Consider the following 19,629-nt stretch of genomic DNA (forward strand, 5'->3'; position numbering starts at 1 on the left):
AGAGAGTGTGAGCAGGGGGAGGGGCAGAGGGAGAGGGAGAGGAAGAGAATCTCAAGCAGACTCCATGCTGAGTGCGGGGAGCCCGACGCAGGGCTCAATCTCACGACCCTGAGATCATGACCTGAGCTGAAGCCAGGAGTCGGACGCTTAACGAACTCAGCCACCCAGGTGCCCCTGAATTGCTCTATTTTTATCTTTAAGTGTATTCCTTCAGTTTGCTAACTTAGAAGCATTCAGCTTGACATCATGCTTTACAACAAGTTTTATGTTTTGATTTTTTAAAAACACATGATGAAAATCAGAAGTTGAAATGATGGGGCGCCTGGGTGGCTCCATCAGTTAAGTGTCTGCCTTTGGCTCAGGTCATGATCCTAGAGTCCTGGGATCGAGTCCCATGTCAGGCTCCCTGCTCAGTGGGGAGCCTGCTTCTCCCTCTCCCTCTGCCCCTCCCCCTGCTTGTGCTTGCTCTCTCTCTCTCTCAAATAAATAAAATCTTAAAAAAAAAAAAAAGTTGAAATGGTATCTCTAATATAAAAACATGGCAATCCCTGCCAAGAAGGGTGGGGAGGAGGAGGGGGAAAAAGAGAAGCAGCAGCATGGATTCTAGTCCCAGCCCTGCCACTTGGGAGCTGTGTGACCATGGGCCAGTGAATTAAACTCTCTGTTGTTTAGCTTCCTCATCAGAACCCACCACATGGGTTCAATGTGAGTCTTCCGGAGGAAGATACAGGCAAAGTGCTAGGACCAGCATCTGCCAGAGTTATGGATACATAGAGACCAGGTGTATGTGGCATTGAGGTAGATGGGTCCCAGCTTCCTCTGGTCCCGCTCAGCCCCTCCTCAGTCCCTCTAACTCTGGCCCACAGTGAACAAGTTCAAGACAGAGCTGGAGCGAAAGTGCTGTGAGGCTGGGCTCCGGGAGAGCCCGGTGGGGCTGTCATGTGAAGAAAGGACCCGGCATGTCCGCCATGGGCCAACCTGTGTTGCTGCTTTCCTGAGCTGTTGCCGTCTGTCTGAGGCCCTGACTCAGGAGGCCCGGGAGGAGCAGCTGCTTTTGGGGACATGTGAGGAGGCCATGGCAGGAGGCGGGGGGTGGGGAGAGTTGGGGCTTGCCCGAGGGGCGTGAAGTGTCATGGACAAGTCAAGGGGAGATAAGGGCCAGGAGGGGATGGGGTGGGAGGACCATGGGAGAGACGCAAAGGAGACACTGCCCCACATCCACTCCCTGAAGCGGATGAAGATGAGGACTTAGATGACATCTTCCTGGAGGACCAGCCTATCCAAACCTTGTTCCCTGAGAGTTGGCTCTAGATGAAGTTTAAACTGCCGAAAAGTACATCAGGGTAGGACCACAGCCCCCACAGCAGCATCTGGTCCCTGGCCCTCCGAGGCATCAGTGGATGTCAATCATAGCCAGTGCTCCCACTGGTGACACTGAGCTCTTGGTATAGTCAGTGTAACCGCCTGGAGGGGGATACAAATCCCAGTGGTTCCCCCAAAAGGACGGCCCTCTAGTGACCCACTGACCCCTGGGCAGTGACCCCCAGTGCAGAGGCTCTGAGCACAAACTCACTAATGCCCCCCCTTCCCTGCCAGAGGCATCTCCCACTACAGCACTCTTGTGACCGTGCCAGATTCCATCACCACGCGGCAGTTGGTGGCTGTCAGCCTCAAGCCTGGACAAGGTGACCCCACAAGCCCCAGGGCTGAGGAGATGGGAGAATGGTGGTCCTGCCCAGCCCCGGGACAGCTGGCCTCTGCTTAATGCCAACACACTCCCCTGGCTCTAGGTCTCTGCGTCTCAGACCCCTTTGAGCTGACAGTTATGAAATCACTCTTTGTGGATCTCAAGTTGCCCTCTTCCGTGGTCAGGAATGAGCAGGTCCAGATCCAAGCCGTGCTGTACAATTTCAGGATGGAGCAGGTCAAGGTGAAGCCTGAGCCCTCCCCTCCTCTCAAACCATCCATCGGTGTGTTTTATAAAGGGGTTGGAGTGTGTCCATTATTCAAAGGGGCCAGCGAAGTGGTTGCTCTTTTAAAAAGCTTCTGGAGTATTTTCTCATTTAAAACGTACAATAAGGGGCACCTGGGTGGCTCAGTCATTAAGTGTCTGCCTTCGGCTCAGGTCATGATCTCAGGGTCCTGGGATCGAGCCCCGCATCGGGCTCCCTGCTCAGCGGAGAGCCTGCTTCTCCCTCTCCTACTCCCTCTGCTTGTGTTCCCTCTCTCGCTGTGTTTCTCTCTGTCAAATAAATAAATAAAATCTTTAAAAAAATAAAATAAAATAAATAAAACGTACAATAATCCCAGCAGATGGCTGCTATTATTGCTTTTGGTGTAGAAGTGAGGAAATTGAGGCACAAAGAGGTGAAGGGGCTTTCCTGAGGTCACACAACACATGTGTCAGGCAAGGTCTTAGCTCTCAACCACTATGCTGTGCTGTCACCTACTTGGGATTTCCAGGGTGGGGAGAGGGAGGGAATTGTGACTAGGGTTCTAGACCACCCAACTGCCCACCTTGCCCCAGGTCCGTGTGGAGTTCCGCCACAAGGAGGCGCTGTGCAGTGCGTCAAAGCCAGAAGCCCCATCCCGCCGGGTGGTGGTCATACGCCCCACCTCCTCCAAGATGGTGCCCTTTGTGCTTCTCCCACTTGAGATAGGCAAAGTGGATGTGGAGGTCAGAATTAGGACAACTGAGGTTGAGGACCACATAAGGAAGACACTTCCGGTCAAGGTAATGGGTGCCCCCACCTTTTGTTACGGGTGCAGACAGTGGGGCTTCGCCGGGGCTCCCAGGCTGTGATCACAGGACAGATGGGTATGCCCGGGATCAACAAACAGGCCTCTCAGATGGGAGTGAGGTGCAAAAGAATGGATTTGAAAGTTCAATCACAGAACTCCCACTATGGGACTTTGTTGTCAGGGTGGGTTCAAGCCTTGTCTCTGCTGTGTGACCTTGGACAATTTACTTAACTTTTCTGAGCCTTTGTTTCCTTATTTGCAAGGTGTGACCATCATCACATCCAGAGCTGTGAATAATAAGCAGAGAGCTGTGAAAATTATATCTCATATTGGTTGTGCACAACCCATTAATAATACTTTATTTACTTCTCTTATTTGCTTAATTTATTTACTTAACAAACACATGTTCAGCACTTATGATATAAACACTTTAAGAATAGTAACTCGTTGAGCCATCAGAACAACCATAGGAAGTAGGAGCCTTTTATGGATGAGAAAACTGAGGCACAGAGAGGTTAAGTAATTTGTCCAAGGTCACACAGCTAGAACATAGAAGGATTGGGATTTGAACCCAGATATTTGGGATCCAGAGTCTGTGTTCTTTATAGCTAACCAATGCCTCCTCCTACTGTCACTGTGATTGTCATTATTACTATTATTGCTGTTGTTTTTAACTTGTTTCATCATTACATCTCACAGGCAGGAGGGCAGATACAGCAAAAATCCCATAGCATCCTCCTGAACCCCCAAGGTTTGTGGGGTCTGTGGGGAGCATGTGGGATCCTACGGCCACGTCAGGATGGAGGGAGGAGCTGAAATGAGGGGTTCCAGCCAGGTGGGCAGTCTCAGCTCCTCCTGGCTCTGCACACCCTGACCTCCCCAGCCCCAGAATCTGCTTGTCACAGAAGGCTGTGCCTGCTCAACCTAGGTCAAACCCAGATGGAAGTGGTGCCAAGACAGAACTTTTTGAACATGGTGCCCAATACAGAGGCAGAAGTGTTTGTCAGTGTCCAAGGTGCTTAGAACAGAGATGACTCCTGGGGGGAGGGATTGGGAGACTGGGGAGCTGGCTTCTCCCACACATGCCTGGGCACAGGGGCGGGAGGAGCTGGGGTGCCCATGTGGGGTGATCAGAGCCATGGTGGATTAGGCCATTCCTGAGATGATTCTGTTCATCTGATAGGTGACATCCTTGGCGAGACAATCCTGGGCACCCTGACACCTGGAGAAAAATGGCAGCTGCTGAGGGTCCCGACTGGTTGCCCTGAGCAGACGCTGAGCAAATTGGCACCTGTGATCATTCTGACCCACTATTTGGATGCTGCTGGCCAGTGGGGCAAGGTTGGAGTGGAACTCAGGGAGCAGGTGATACAGAACATTGTCAGAGGTGAGAGGGGTTCCCTCCTGGGACCTCAATGAGGGTGTCTGGGACTCTCTGAAAGGGTGGCTGGGGTACCTCCAGGGTTGGGTGTGGCCCCCACGGGACTCTCCCCGACAACAACATTCATACCCTGACTCATCTCCCAGGTTACAACCTGGTACCAAGTCCCCCAGGTGCTCCTTCATCTGGACCCCTCTCCCAGACTGCAGTCTGACAACAGACACCCTGGTTTACCCCCAAAGCAGCAGCCCCCAGGTTCTGTTATATTCAGACACTGTCCTAGGTTACACCCAGTCAGTGACATGCCTTGGGTTATACCCCTAGAGAACCCCCAAGCAGAAAACTCCAGAATAATCCCAGGTGGTGGTCTCCCCATTACCCCTTTCCAGGTTATATCCATACCTCCCAGGTAACAACCAGAGATGCACACTCCTGGTTATACCCAGACAGAGACCCTCAAGTTAATCTGGGCACTGACCCCCCTTCCCAGTTACACTCAGACACCAGGTCTCCATCCAAGTGCTCTCAACAATAACCCTCAGGTAACACTTCGACACTATCACCCCCAAAGTTACTCCCAAACAGTAAGCTCCCAAGCAACCTTCAGGTAATACTTAAGTAGCAACACTCAGAATACACCTGAGAGGTACGCCTCCGAGATTACACCCAGGTGTAGCCTCCCCTAAACTGCACAGACACAGTGACACCCCTAATTTATAGCCAAGAAACAACCGTCAAGGAAACTCCCAGGTAGTGGCCCCCAGAGTACCCCTTTCCTGGGTTCCACCTTCCACAATCCCTCTGAGCAGAAATTCCCAGTCTCACCCTTTCCCAGGTTACTCCCAGATGACACTGGACACTGGCTCCCACAGTCACACCTGGGCCCTGCAGCCACCTCCTGATACACCTAGACAAGTCCCCTCCTATAGTTAGACCTAGATGGGATGCACCCCCAAGTCACACCCACATCTTACCCCCCAGATTATGCCTGATAACTGACTCCCCTTCATAGCCACACCCAAATGCCAATTCTCCCTGAAAGTTCTCCTCCACCCATTTCCCCAGGTTACACCCACATGCTGACCCACCGGAGTGCACACGGCACCTACCACATCAGCAACGGACACCTGGGACGCACCTGGTAAGGACGAGGATGTTGGCAGTCCTGCCTCAACCACCCTGAATGAAGCCCAAGGGCCAGCCTGGGGCTTAATGATCCTAGGAGCACCCGAGCAGCAGGGGCTTGGGGCAGGCAGCCTTTGGGCCAGAAGTATTGCTACTTGGGTTTTACCTGAGGGTTACCTGGGAGTTTAGGGTTTGGGGGTAACTTTGGGGGTGATAGTGTCTGGGGGTTACCTAGGGGTTATTGTTGAGAGCACGTGTCTGAATGTCGGAGAGACGGGTTAGTGTCCATGCCGCCAGATCTGGAAAGCAGCAAATGAAGGGTCAGTCTGGAGCAGCAGGTGTAGACTCCTCCTAGTGTAGAAGCCCCTGTCCTCGAATCCCCTTGGCTGCTCTTCCCAGGCATCACCCACCCCATCTCCCCGCTGACAGGCTCACGAGCTACATGTTCCGGGTCTTTGCCCTGGCCTACTCTATCATGACAACCAGCATGTTTGATCTGCACTCTCTCTGTGCCCCTGCCAACTGGATCATCACCAAGAGGCAGGCAGAGGATGGGCACTTCTTGGAGAATGGCCCAGTGATCATGGCATCCATGCAGGTGCCCACTGCCCGCCCCGCTCCTGGGCTGTTCAAATCCAGGGCTCTGTGCACTGATAGGGTGAATCTCGGGCCCTTGACCTGTTTGCAGGTAAAATGAGAACAGCAAAAAGCCAGGGCCCGGCACCCAGCATCACATCCCTCTGCTCTGGACCTCCCTGGACTCTGTTACAATGTCAGAGAGGCTGGTCACATCTGGGACCCCGTGATGTGCCCACTTCACTTTGAGTGGCTCCAGTCCTGGCTCTCTTTCCTCTGGGCTGAGTCTTCTCAACCTCCCAGCCAACACAGCCATCCCTACCAGATATTCCTCCACATCAGCCTCCAGAAATAGCTTTCAAACAGTCTGGGATGTCTCTCCCCTGTTCAAACACCTCCCATGGCTCACAGTTGTCTATGACGGTATCTCTCTATTATATCCCTCTCTTCTGTAACTCCCCCGCAAGCCTTACCCCTCACTACTCCCTGATCACAGATCCCTCCAACTCACTCTGTCTTTGCTTATGCTGCTCTCTCCGCATGGAATAGCCATGGCCCCATCGCTTTTTCTTTTCCTTGGCTGGCCAAATTGTGTTTTCTCTTTAGATTTAGCTCAAACCCACTTCCTCCAGGGTCCTCCCCTGAATACCAGCCCTGTATCTCTATTATTGCACCCATGACAGTAGGGATGTCATTCATTCAACAGACATCTATCCAGCAACTGGTGTGTACCAGGCCTTGTACTAGACAGAGGGGAGACATAGCAGTAAACAAGACATTTACACATTTACCCCTGCCTTGTAGTACTCACAAGCTGGGGTGTGGGAGGAAGATGGAAGTTAGCCAAATAGTTATAACTAGTGATTGTTTAAATCACAACTGTGCTAAGTTCCATGGGAAAGAAATACCAGGAGAGAGTATTTAATAGGGGCCATGCCTGGTCAGGGAACCTGCAAAAGGAAGGGACAACAAAGTAGCAACCTCAAGAAGGGATAGAGTTGGTGGGGGAAGAATGGGAAAGAGAGCTCCAGGCAAAGGGAGCAGCACATGCAAAGGCCCTGAGGCTCTGGCGTGTTTGAGGAAAAGGAAGAAACCAGAGCCCAAAGATGGGAAAGGGGGTAGTTCGTCCTGAGGCCTGAGAGGGTAGGAGAGATGCCAGGCCCTGAAACCTGCAGGGCCTTGGTGGCCTCAATGAGGGCTTGAAATAGTCTGTTCAAGGTTTGCTTTCCCTGCACTGTGAGTCCTTCCAGTGGGGGGAAGCAGGTCTGATTCATCATAGATGGCAAATATTTGCTGAATAAAACTCTGGGTGAATGCATGAACCCAGAAAAGACAGATTGCAACCCCAGATAAAGGGAGCAGTTAGGGAGTTGGGAGGCCTGTGTGAGCAGGAGCCAGATGCTGTACAGGAAGGCGGTACAGAGAGGGGTTACAAACAGGTTTCACAGGCTCACAGAAAGGAGTTTCTTTCTACCAACAAACACTTACCAGGCATCTACAATGTGCCAGGCACTGCTTTAAGCACTGAGGACCCTGGGCAAACAAAATAGACAAAAATCTCTTCTCTCATGGGGTGGACTCTCTCGTGGAGGAAGGACAGGCAATGAGCATGAGAGAGACCTAAGTGATGTGGCATGCATGGCAGAAGTGACATGGGGAAAGATGCAGGGAAAGGGGAATCAAGGTGATGGGGTGTCATTTTGGAAGGCTTCATGAAGAGATGATGTTTGTACAGACCTGAGGAGGTGAGGGAGCAAGTCATGTGGATAATCAGGGGAAGAGTGTTCCAAGCAGAGGAAACAACATGTGCAAAGGCCCTGAGCCTGGAAGTGCCCAGTATGTTTGAGGAACAGTGAGGAGGCTGGGACAGAGTGAACAACTCTGGAGGAGAGGGGGAGGAGGAGAGCTGAGGGAGAGGGTGGGACAGATGGTGCAGGGCCTTTGGGGCTGCAAGAAGGACTTGAGCTTTTCCTCTGAGTGAGATGGGAGCCATGGAGGGTTTTGAACTGAGGAGGGATACAACCTGATTCAAGAGTTCACAAGCTTCATTGGCCACCATGGGAAGAAGAGACGGTGGGGCGGGAATTAATTCCTTGGGGCTCTTGTAAAAAGTACCACAAACTGGATGACTCAGAACAACAGAAACGTATTTATTTTATCACAGTTCTGGAAGCTAATAGTCCCAGATCAAGGTGTCAGCAGGGCCATGCTCCTTCTGAAGGCCCTAGGGGGGAATCCTTCCTTGTCTCTTCTAGCTCGATGGCCTCTGGTCAGTCCTTGGCATTCCTTGACTTCTAGCTGCACCACTCCAACCTCTGTCCCCATCCCCATTTGCCCTCCTTCCTTCTGTGGGTCTTCATATGGCCTTCTTTTAGGACACTAGTCACTGGATAGGGTCCACTCTAATCAGTATGACCTCCTATTAATTTAACTAATTACATCTGCAAAGACCCTATTTCCAAGTAAGATCAATTCTGAGGTTCTGAGTGGACATGAATTTTTTTGGGGGGGAACACTATTCAACCCAGTACAGAGGCTGAAGGTGGAATTAGAAGACTAAAGAGGAGGGCGCCTGGGTGGCTCAGATGGTTGGGCGTCTGCCTTCGGCTCAGGTCATGATCCCAGGGTCCTGGGATCGAGTCCCACATCGGGCTCCCTGCTCCTTGGGAGCCTGCTTCTCTCTCTCTCTCTGTCTCTCATGAATAAATAAATAAAATCTTTAAAAAAAAAAAAAAAAGACTAAAGAGGAACTTGAACCCTAAATCAGTCATTTACCAGCAATGAGGAGACCACGTCTCTGACCACGACTTGCCTCATCAGGAAAATGGAGCTGCTGAAAGAATGCTTTGAGATAGTGTAGAGTATAATACATCACCCTCCATGGCTGTTGGCTTAGGTTGGTAATGCAGACCCCACACAGGCAAATCTTGAGGTGGTTCCTCCTCCTCCTCTCTCTCCCCATCCTGCTTTCAGCATCCTCCAGCCCAGAGCTGAGCACCTGGGAGCTTTTCAAGGTCACACAGGAGAGGTTGGGGAAAGTCTCTCCAAGACACTAGGGGGATCATGGGTGTGATCCCGCATCCACAGGGTGGCTACCGAGGCTCTGAAGCAGACATATCCCTCACAGCTCTTGTCCTGATTGCCCTGGATAAGGGGAGGGACTTGTGCATCCAGGAGATACCGGTAAGACCCCAAGAGGAAGGCAGGCTCTACAGAGCCCTCTAGATCCTCTGCCCACAGGAAGTTCCCCCATCCTCATGTCCCTCCCCATGCATCCCTCTCTTCTAACTCCTAGACCCCTTTCCTCTAATTGCCCCCCTCTACTTTGTTCTCTCTGACTTTCTAGAATTTGCCTGCCAGCATGGAGCGAGCCCGTAGCTTTCTGGAGGAACGCCTTCCCAAAATTAATACAACTTTTGCCATAGCCATAGTTTCCTATGCTCTGGCCCTCACCAATAGCCCCTGAGCCAATGACCACCTGGACAGCTTTGCCAGCCATGGTGAGTGTGGGCCACTTCTTTGTGTTAACTATGTGTTAACCACAGTCATGGGGGGCACGGGGAGGGGGATTGTATGATTTCAAATTCAGCAATGTGTGACTCATCACCTTAGCGTTTATTGAGCATCTGTGGTGTGCCAACTCTTGAGCTCAGACTCTGAAAAACCAAGGTCAACAACACTGATATGGTCCTTGCTCTCAAAGGTCCCACCATCCCTGGGGGAAGCAGGCAAAAAACAAACAGATCAACTACAGATTGAGACAAGCACTGAGATGATAACATACAAGATGGATGGGAGAGATGATGCGCAAAGAGGAGTATGGATTGGAGAACTGGGAAGGCCTCTGTGAAAAGGGAATGCCTCAGCTGGAATAAAAGATAAGAAGGCCCACCTGTGTGAAAGGCCAAGGACATTCCAAGCTAAGAGAATGGCATGTGCAAATGCCCTGAATTGGGAAAGTGCTTGACATGGTGGTCAAAGATGGAAAAAAGGTCATAAAATGTGGTTAACCGAGGGGGCCTGACTCCCTTGGCCTGCCCAATGATCCTTATCCCATCCTCCTCCAAGTCAAGAGGAATGGAGTTAGGAAAACTCACTTGCGGTGGAACTGGTGGGACTTGGAGAAACTTTTCTGAACCTTAATCTCCCCATCTCTAAATAGTTAGAGTCCCTGTCTCCTAGACATCTAGGAGATATCTGTTCCAAAAATAAAATGTCCATATGCCTCCTCAAAGAGTTTCATATAAAGTAAGTGCTCAATAAAATAGTGGATGAGAAATTTGGGCCAGATGACAGAAGGCGAGGACAGGTTTTGGTAGATGGGCCCAGTTTTGGGAGACAAAGCGGTCATCCATCTCCTAGATAAAACCCACTGGCCCAAGAGCCACCTGGACAAGAACTCCCTGTACACCATTGAGGCCACGGCCTATGCGCTGATGCAGAAGGTGGTGTTGGGTCGGCACAATGAGACGCACGCCATTGCCAAGTGGCTACTGGAGAAACGGGAGGTAGGCGGAGGCTTCAAGTCCACCCAGGTGACCCGAGCCTCGGAAAGAGGGGGTTGGGGGGAGGGGCGCTAGCCGAGGTGCTGACAAGGCCAGCCCACCGGAAGGAGCTACCCGTGGTGCTGATTTGCCACGCTGCGGGTTCCCGGGGCGCTGTCAGTGGTGCTGATCCGCGGCCCCATCCCAACACGTAGACTACTGTGGTGGCCCTTGAGGCCCTCACCCACTTCCGCGAAGCTGTCCCTTTCGATGGGGTCCAGGATCTCCGGGTCCAGATAAGCGTCCCCAAGAAAGCCTTGGACTTGGAGTGGATCATTGATCAGAACAATGCCTACCAGCAGCGGACAGGAAAGGTAGGGCACTGAGGGGCAGACAGGAAGGCCATACAGAGGTGGCATTGGGGATGAGGCCAAGAGTCATGTCCCTGCCAATCTCCCTCTCCAAGATTATCTCACAACCAGTGTCTATACTGTCAGTGTATTGACTCATTTATTCCACCATATCTTGAGCACCCATTGTGTGCCAGTCATTCTCCTGTGCAATGGGGATGCATTATGAAAGATCTGTGGCCTCTGCTCACATGAAACTTACAGTGTAGAAAGAAACTAAGACAAAAAGTATTTTAAGCTTTCTGGACATAGGGAAAAGAAATGTGTGTAAAGGGGAAAATATCCTGGATGTGAGGAAGAAGATAATCTCCATGACCTTACTCCATGGAGGAAGTGATATTTACCTTCAATCCTTTGACCCAACTTTATTGAACACTCATTGTATGCCAGGCACTATTCTAGGTGATGGGAATACAGCCATGAATAAGACATTAAAAAACCCCTTTCCCTGTAGAATTTTATATTTCAATGGGTGAGACAGACAATAAAGTAAGTGAGTAAGTAGCATATGTTGTGCGTTACATGGTGGCAAGTGCTATAGCTAAAACTTAAGCAGAAAGGGGGCGATGAGCACATCAAGGAGTTGCAATTTTAGATAGGAGGGGCAGGGAAGTTCTCACCAAGATGGTAACATTTGAGCAAAGACCTTAGGGAAAGGAAGGAGCGAGCTTTGTGGCTATCTAAGCAGAGGAAACAGCAGGAGCAAAGGCCCTGAGGCAGAAGTATCCCAAGAATAGCAATGGGGTTTAAGCAGGGGTGATGAGAATGGATATGAATTTGTAAAATTTTTCTCTGGCTGATAAGGAAGAATGTATGATGGAAACAAGAGTAGATGCGGAGATGCCAGGGAGAAGAATCTTGTGGTGGCTCCATGCACAAGGAACTCTGTAGACACTTGAACAGATTGAACAGATGTACATTAGGACAGAGCCTGAGTTGGCAGCTGCAGTTGATCTGTGACGGTGTAGATACCACAAACGCTCTATCAAAAATAAAAAGTAAAACCATCTATGTAGGGAGAGGGGGCAGTGAGTCACTAGACCTCAAGTTAGGGAAATTACTGAGGACTCACTGCCCATAGTTGCTTTCCTTCCCAACCCCATTGCATTTGAGCCATGTTTTGCTGCTTCCTGTGCGCTCAAATCCTCTTCTTGCTTCCTTTCAGTTCTCTGCCCAGGATGACCTAGAAATCAAAGCCAGTGGCAGTGGGAGAGGCACAATCTCGGTAGGTCTGGTGTCCCACCATGAGGTCCTTAACTGAAGCCCAGCACCACCACCGCCCACTCCCCTTGCTGGTGGGAATAGAGACAGTCTATTGCAAGACAAGATTGAAATCAGCAATATTTCTAGCTACCATTTAGGGCACTACTATTTGCTAATAACCAAGTTAAGGACACCTCGAAACCTGCCCCTAGAAAGTTGGTAAAAATATGGACTCCATTTAACAGGTGGGGAAATAAAGACTCAGAAAGTCTTCACTTACTATGAGTCAAGAGTCAGGAGAGGTAGAGGCCAGAGGTTTTTGGACCTATCATGCTGAGTCCTTGAGGGGGTGTCTCTTTCTTCACCTCCCCAAAGGAAGATTCTCCCTCCAGCATGCCTTCCAATGCCCGGAGGATGACTCCACCCTTTCCCCCAACATCTAGGGGCTCCGTTACATCTTCTGGCGCCATGCCCTGTGGCCCAGGAGGACAGACCTCTTGTTCACTAAATTTGAAGAGCCTGTTTTCATATTTCTGGCAATGGAGTCACAGTTGAATCTCTGCCTTTGTTGTGTGACTTTGGGCATGTCATACTCCTCCATGAGCCTCGGTTAAATTTAAATTAAGTAAAATTAAAAATTCAGTTCCTCGGTTGCACTAGCCACATTTCAAGTGCTCAATGGCTACATGTGGCTAGTGGCTACCATATGGACAGGTAGAGACTATTTCAATTACTGCAGAAAGTCCTACTACACAGAGGTGGTCTAGACTCTAAAGAGTGTTCTGGTCACTGCACCCAGAAATTTGGGGGGTACAGACTTTGCTGTGAATTATCCACAGGTGCAGAACCTGGATAGGCGAGGACCGGACTGAGGAGGAAGGGAGTGGGTGGGAATGATCTCTGACACCTTCCCTGCCCTGGCAGATCCTGACCATGTACCACAGGTCCCCAGAGTCTGGGGAGGGCACCTGCAACCTGTACCACCTGAATGTGACTCTCCATAGTACCTTGGAAGGTGAGCCTAGACCCAGGGATTCCCAGACCTTCTTTTTTATTATTTTATTTTAGCTTTCATTCAGTAAGCACATGTATTGCCTTATTCAACTCTTCAACAAATATTTATTGAGCATTTACTATGTGTCATGCCTTGTTTCTGGACTCTGGGAACACAGGCATGAACAAGAAAAAATACCCCTTCTCCTGGAGCCCACATTCTAGTAGGGGGAGACAAACAATAATACAACAATAAATAAATTATACTCCTACTGCTATTTATTTATAACAATCTGCATTATAAAAAAATAAATATATAACACACTAACAGGTGATGATAACTACCATACAAAATAAAGCAGGAAAAGGTGATACACACTTGGAGGAGGTCCAGGGGAAGCACTCTGAGAAGATGGCATTTGAGCTCAGACATGAAATAAGTGAGAGAATGAGCCAGGAAGGATCTGAGGGAATAGCATTCCAGGCAGGCAGAACAACAGGTGCAAAGGCCTGGAGGCAAGAATAACCTCACCTGGTTTGAAGAAGCCATTGTGGCCACAGAAGAGCAAGGGGTAGAGTTTTAGGGAAAAGAGTTGGAGAGGTGATGGGGGCAGATGGTGTAGGGACTCATGGGCCACGGTGAGAACTTTGGTTTTTGCTCAGAGTGAAGTGGGAGCTATAGAGGGTTCTGAGCAGAGGAGGGATATGACGTAGCACAGGTTTGCACAGGCTCCTTCTGGCACAGACTGTAGAGGGCAAGGGCAGAAGCTGGGAGACCAGGGAGGAGGTGACTGCACTGGTCTTGCAGGAGATGATGGGTGCTGAACTGGGGTAGGGGGTTGTGGAGATGATCAAAATGGGATTCTAGAGTTCCTAGTCTGGGGTACCAAGGAGGAAGAGACAGGACTCTGCCATTGGAGGCTCACCATAGGGATGAGAAGAATAACCCTCAACAGCCCCAGGACTTTAAGGGACTAAAAGTGACCAAGGCTTTGGCTCAGGTTGCATTTCTTAATAATAATAATAATAATAATAATAATAATAATAATAACAGAAGTAGTAGTAGTAATAGTAATGGTAGTAACAGTAACTGACGGTTATAAAGCACCAATAAGGCACTGTGTTAAGTGCTTTACTTGTATTAACTCATTTAATCCTACAACACTGCGGGGTTGAGAATATTATGCTCCCCATTTACAGATTAGGTAACTGAAGCACAGAGAGTTTAAGCAACTTGCCCAGAGTCACACAACAGAGCCAGGATTTGAACCCATGAAGCTGTGTTACCCAGCCTCTAAACTCCTTTCTTCTCTCTGCAGATAATAAAAAGGGGGAAGAGACCTTCCAGCTCCGGATAGAGACAAGGTTAGGGCACCAGGATCTTGGGCTGGGCAGGAGGAAGTCCTCACTTCCTGGTATCCAGACTCCTTACCTATGGAATGGAGGGTGGGAACCAGCCACGCTTCCTTCTCCATGCTTCCCTCATCCTACCACCCATCCTGCCCTCGCCTGCCCATTCCCCTGCCTGCCTCCCACCCTGCCTGCCCATGCTTGTCTACCATCCTGCTCCCCAATCCTGTCCTTCAACCTGCCATGTCCTGGGATGGTGGGCTCCATCACGGCAAACATGCTCTATGTCCCAGATGCCCAGAACTGGTTCCAAGCCCACAGCTCTCTCCATCCTCATCTTCTCGAGACATCCCAGCCCTCACCCCAGTTCTGCCCTGTCTCCCAGATTCCCTCACCCAGGTCTGCCTCAGATAAAAACATGTGTTGAGCATCTGCTGAATGCCAGGCTCTGTTCTAGGAACTGAGGGTACAGTGTGAGCAAGGCAGCTCCTCTCTGCCTGGTGGAGCTCACAGCGTATCTCAGGGGAGATAGACCATAACAAAAGTCATCCAGAATCAATGTAAAATGACAACTGTGACTAAATATGGCAAAGGAGAGATCCAAGGAGCTCCAGGAGAGCAAATTAGAGAATGATTTGGTGCATAGGCTGGAGAAGGCTTCCCAGAGGGAGTGATGGATCAGTGGAAACTGCAAAGATGCAAGGATGTTTCAGGATAGAAAAAGGAGTGAGGACTCCAGGCAGAGAGTCACAGCATGTGCCAGGGTCCAGTGCAGGAGAGAGACACTGAGAAGCAATCACATGAAGGCTGGGTTGAGAGGAGGCGAAGCGGAAGGGTGAGACAAGGCGCCTGGTAAATATTGTTAAGCAAGGAAGCAACCCATCAGACTCCCACTTGCTAAATCTGTAAGCTTGCTGAGGGCAGAGGAGTAATGGGGAGATCCAGGAGGAGGCTGCTGACTGCATTCATCCAGGCATGAGAACGTTGATGGCAGTAGGAGCACTGGGGAGAGGCAGGAAGAGAGTGGGAAGAGATACTGGAGCTGTGAAATCCCCAGGTTCCAGGGAAATCGAGAGGCCACAATGAGCATCATAGAGGTCTCCCTGCTCACCGGCTTCTACCCCAACCAGAATGACCTCAAACAGGTAATGGAGGTCCCACCTGCCTACTCCTGAGCAGGGTGGGGATGCCCTAGCAACATCCCACACTCCCCGTGTGAGCACAGGGATCAAGGCCCCCAGGTTAATGCCCCGTGGTCTGTAGCCATGATCACCTCTGATTGCCTCCCTCCATGACCTTAGACAAATCCTTGCCCTGATTGTGCCTCAGTTTCCCCGACACTGTTGTTGATGGGACAAGGGCTGGGAGCTTGAGAGTTACTTCACACTGACTAGAGTTCCTAGAGCTGGGACCTCAGGGGGTCTCTGCCAACCTGCAATCCTCACCCTCTGCCCCAGCTTACAAGTGATGTGGAGATGTATGCCTTCCAGTATGAGACCAAGATGAATTCCAGTGACAACACTGTTGTCCTCTACCTGGAGAAGGTAAGGAAGCCTGGGTGGCCCCCTCCAGAGGCCTATGGGCAGCCTGGTGAGCACAGAATCCATGGTCAGCGCCTTGGGCAGTGTTGCCAGAGAATCATAGTGCCTGAGGTCAGCTCCCCAGGCTGCAAGGCCACGTTGTCAGTGCTTTGGTCAAGGCCCTGTGGTCAGTGCCCCATGGTCAGTGGCCTGGTCAGCTCAGACAGGATTCCCTCCCCCACCCCCAGCTCTCCCACAAGGAAGACACAGTGCTGGGCTTCTGGGTCCACAGGATGCTGCAGGTGGAGTTCCTGCAGGCCGCCCAGGTCACCATATATGACTACTATGAGCCTTGTAAGCACGGGTTGGGGTTGGGGGGTGGAGGGGTATCCCCCGAGGGGACTGCGAAGGACTGGGTCAGGAGGGAGGGATGAGGGGCGGGGCCGGGAAGGGGGATTGAGGCGTGGCTGAGAGGGGCCTGGGCATTGTGGGGAGGGTGCGGAGAAGGGTGCTGAAAGGGACCGACAGGGGTGTGGTGATAAGGGGCGTGGCCTTCCTGGCTGGTCAAAGCTGTGGGAGTCTGGAAGGGGATGGGACGGAGAAGTGACTGGGCTCAGCCCCGCTGGGCAAGAGGAGCAGAGTCTTCAAGGGGGAGGGGCCTGCGGAGGGAGTGACTGGGCAGGGCCGGGTGGGGTGAGGGGTTGGGGGGGCTTCGGGGGCGGAGCCAGGGGTCCCCAGGAACGCTGGCCCAAGCCGACCCCAGGCACACGCCCCTCTCTCAGCCCAGAGGTGCAGCTCCTTCTACAACCTGCCCACAGAGCAGTCTTCCCTGCGGAAGATCTGCCACAAAGATGTCTGCAGATGTGCGGAGGGTGAGGTCCTGGGGACACCGAGGCGGGGGCTGCCAGCCTGGGGATCCAGGAGCCATTTATCACCTCCTGGCTGTCGTCTGGACGGAGTTTAGACAGAGAGAGATATTGAGACGGGAAAACAGAGACAAAGAGAGACAGAGAAAAGGAGACCCAGAGACAGACTGGTACACACAGCCAGGCACAGCCAGAAATGGAGGGAGACGTAAAGAGACTCAGATGGGAGGAGATCGAAAAGAGACATAGAGGAAAAGAGAGAGAACCCTGATCCAGAGACCTAGAGGTGTCTGGCCTGGGGCCAGATGGGGGTCAGATGGGAGGAAGCCCCCTCCCTCAGCACAGCCAGAGCAGCTGCCCTCCTGACCCCCCAGAACAGTGCCCATCTCCGAGGAAAGACAGCACCCGACTGAGGCAGGAGGAGCTCCAGGCAGTAGCCTGTGAGACAGGCGTGGACTTCGGTGGGTGCGGGAAGTGGCGGGAGGCAGGAGGAGGTCCACCTGCAGGCCAGATGCCAACAGGACACCCTCCTGCCCCTGCTTTCCCAGTGTACAAGGTCAGGCTGAAGTCTGTGAAGTCCTCCACCTCCAATCCCTACATCTATTACGACATGAAACTCGAGGACATCATCAAGAGGGGTATGTCCGAGGGGCAGAAGAGGCAGTGTGAGGTTCTACCCCGGGGATCCCGATGGGCCAGGTCTGTGTATGCTCACACACTGGATCTCCTCCCCTCCAGGCACAGACTCTGCCGTGTCCTTCACCATGAAGAAATTCGTCTCTCACGCCACCTGCCACGACTCCCTGGGGCTACAAGAACAGGAGACATACCTCATCATGGGCCACACATCAGACCTGTGGAAAGTCAAATCTGAGTGCGTGGGGGGTCCTGCTGTCCCAGGACTCAGGCGTGGGCCCCCCTGCCTACCTCAGCCCAGTCCCTATCAGCACCAGAAACCCTAGGTTTCAGGGCTGCCCTGAAGGGAGGTACTGACCATGCACTGCACAATTCCAACGGGGCGGGGGGTGAAGAGGGGGGACTCTATTTGCATGTAGATGCTGTAGATGTAGACAAAGATTCAGTTTTCCAATAGAGGGAGGTAAAGAATCAGAGGAAGAGGAGACTTTTTTTTTAATCCCCAGCCATGTGGGCTACAGGCTGGGGGCCCCAAGATGGCCTGGTGGAGTGGGCATGACAGGCCTTGGCCCTGGGAGGCTGCCTATCAGGGAAGAGAAGCACAGCAGGGAGGGCTCCATGCCTCCAGGGCACGGGGCTCTCCTCACCCTCCTTGCCGTCTCTCACCCACAGTTACATCTATGTCCTGGGCAAGAAGACATTCTTCATGCAGTGGCCGGCCGATGGGGATGTGGGCAAGAAGGAATTGCTGGACCACCTGACGGGATTTTCAGAATATATGAGCACTCATGGTTGTGAGTCCTGAGACTCTGAGGTCTTTACTGTCCTCAGGAGGTTGTTTCCAACAGGCGCAGGCCACTGGCCTTAACTCCAAATAAAGAGCATGGAGTATCATACCCAAAGTCCATACATTTGTCCCTGCTCCAACATTCATCAAGGGCCCTGCACAACCAGCCCCAACATTGAAGGGACCTGCTTCCTCCCTCTCCCTCCAACACCATTTCAATTACACTGGCCTCTTCTGTGTCCTTCCAACACCCAAGTTGATTCCTACCTCAGGGCCTTTGCACTCACTGTTCCCTCTACCAAGTACACCCTTCTTCCAGATATCTGAATGGATTGAACCCTTCCCTTATTTGGACTTTCTTCTTTCTCATGGCTGAATAATAGTCCAGAGTTTAAATGTTTAAATGTTGCTTCCTCAGGGGCGCCTGGGTAGCTCAGCTGGTTAAGCATCTGCCTTCGGCTCAGGTCATGATCCCAGAGTCCTGGGATCAAGCCCCGCATCAGGCTCTCTGCTCAGCCGGGAGCCTGCTTGTCCCTCTCCCTCTGCTGTTCCTCCTTCTTGTGCTCTCTTTCTCTTTCTCTCAAATAAATGAATAAATAAAATCTTTTTAAAAATGTTGCTGGGTGCCTGGGTGGCTCAGTCGTTGAGCGTCTGCCTTCGGCTCAGGTCATGATCCCAGGGTCCAGAGATCGAGCCCCACATCGGTCTCCCTGCACAGTGGGAAGTCTGCTTCTCCCTCTCCCACTCCCCCTGCTTGTGTTCCCTCTCTCACTGTCTCTCTCTGTCAAATAAATAAATAAAAATCTTTTTAAAAAAAAAAATGTTGCTTCCTCAGAGATATTTGCTTTAATAACATACCTAAAATAGACCCCTTTCCATCACTCTCTCCCCTTACCCTGCTTTATTCTCTCAATAACACTCATAAATATTTGATTATAATATTTATTGGTTTGATTGTTAAATGGGCATTTCTCCTGCCTTACAATGTCAGCTCCTTAAAACCAGGGGCCATGTCTGTCTTGTTCACTGCAGTATTCTCAGTTCATACAGCAGGGGCTGGTACATAATAGGTGCTCAGGAAATGACTGTTGAATGACTGAATGAGTTATGAATGAATTTGGTGCCCACCCTGCACCTGGTCCTGATGGAAGATTTGATGGGGAGCCCCAGGCAACTGGGGAGCTGAAACAAGGGGCAAGGGGAAGTGAATGAGTTTCATCACGTGGCCTGGGATGGGAATGGGAGACCTGCCCAGCCGAGGCAGCAACTCATGTGTCTCCAGGAACCCCCAAGTGCTAAGGGACTGCAAGGCATCCAGGATGGCTTGATTTTCGGGTGTCAATGAGGGACTGAGGTAAGAGGGAGAAAGAGAAAGATGGGGCAGGGAGGCTGCTGGGTGGGCTGACTTCATAAAAGGTTTTGAATACCAGGCTAAAGGATTTAGTCATTATCAAGGGCAGTAGGGAGCCATGGAAGACGTTTGAGCAGGAGAGGAACTGACCAGCCCTGAGGTAGAAGGCTCAGCTGAGGTTGATGGATGAGAACTGAGTTGATGG

At 51.3% G+C, this 19,629-nt stretch overlaps 1 protein-coding gene across 1 annotated transcript; it reads left to right on the top strand.

The window, feature by feature from the left end:
• The first annotated feature begins 864 nt into the window (after positions 1-864).
• On the top strand, positions 865-18,091 carry LOC116626571 (complement C3-like). The gene is made up of 21 exons (XM_032395958.1): positions 865-1,064; positions 1,597-1,685; positions 1,791-1,930; positions 2,528-2,734; positions 3,442-3,493; positions 3,671-3,757; positions 3,926-4,129; positions 5,189-5,264; positions 5,678-5,846; positions 9,171-9,324; positions 11,884-11,943; positions 12,846-12,936; positions 14,234-14,279; positions 15,322-15,409; positions 15,722-15,808; positions 16,033-16,138; positions 16,567-16,731; positions 17,025-17,111; positions 17,199-17,288; positions 17,389-17,524; positions 17,959-18,091. The coding sequence occupies exons 10-21, from the start codon at positions 9,262-9,264 to the stop codon at positions 18,089-18,091; spliced, it is 1,152 nt and encodes a 383-aa protein (XP_032251849.1). The 5' UTR covers positions 865-1,064; positions 1,597-1,685; positions 1,791-1,930; positions 2,528-2,734; positions 3,442-3,493; positions 3,671-3,757; positions 3,926-4,129; positions 5,189-5,264; positions 5,678-5,846; positions 9,171-9,261.
• Positions 18,092-19,629: the final 1,538 nt, after the last annotated feature.

Source organism: Phoca vitulina, unplaced genomic scaffold (genome assembly GCF_004348235.1).
Source record: "Phoca vitulina isolate PV1807 unplaced genomic scaffold, GSC_HSeal_1.0 scaffold89, whole genome shotgun sequence".
Taxonomy (NCBI): domain Eukaryota; kingdom Metazoa; phylum Chordata; class Mammalia; order Carnivora; family Phocidae; genus Phoca; species Phoca vitulina.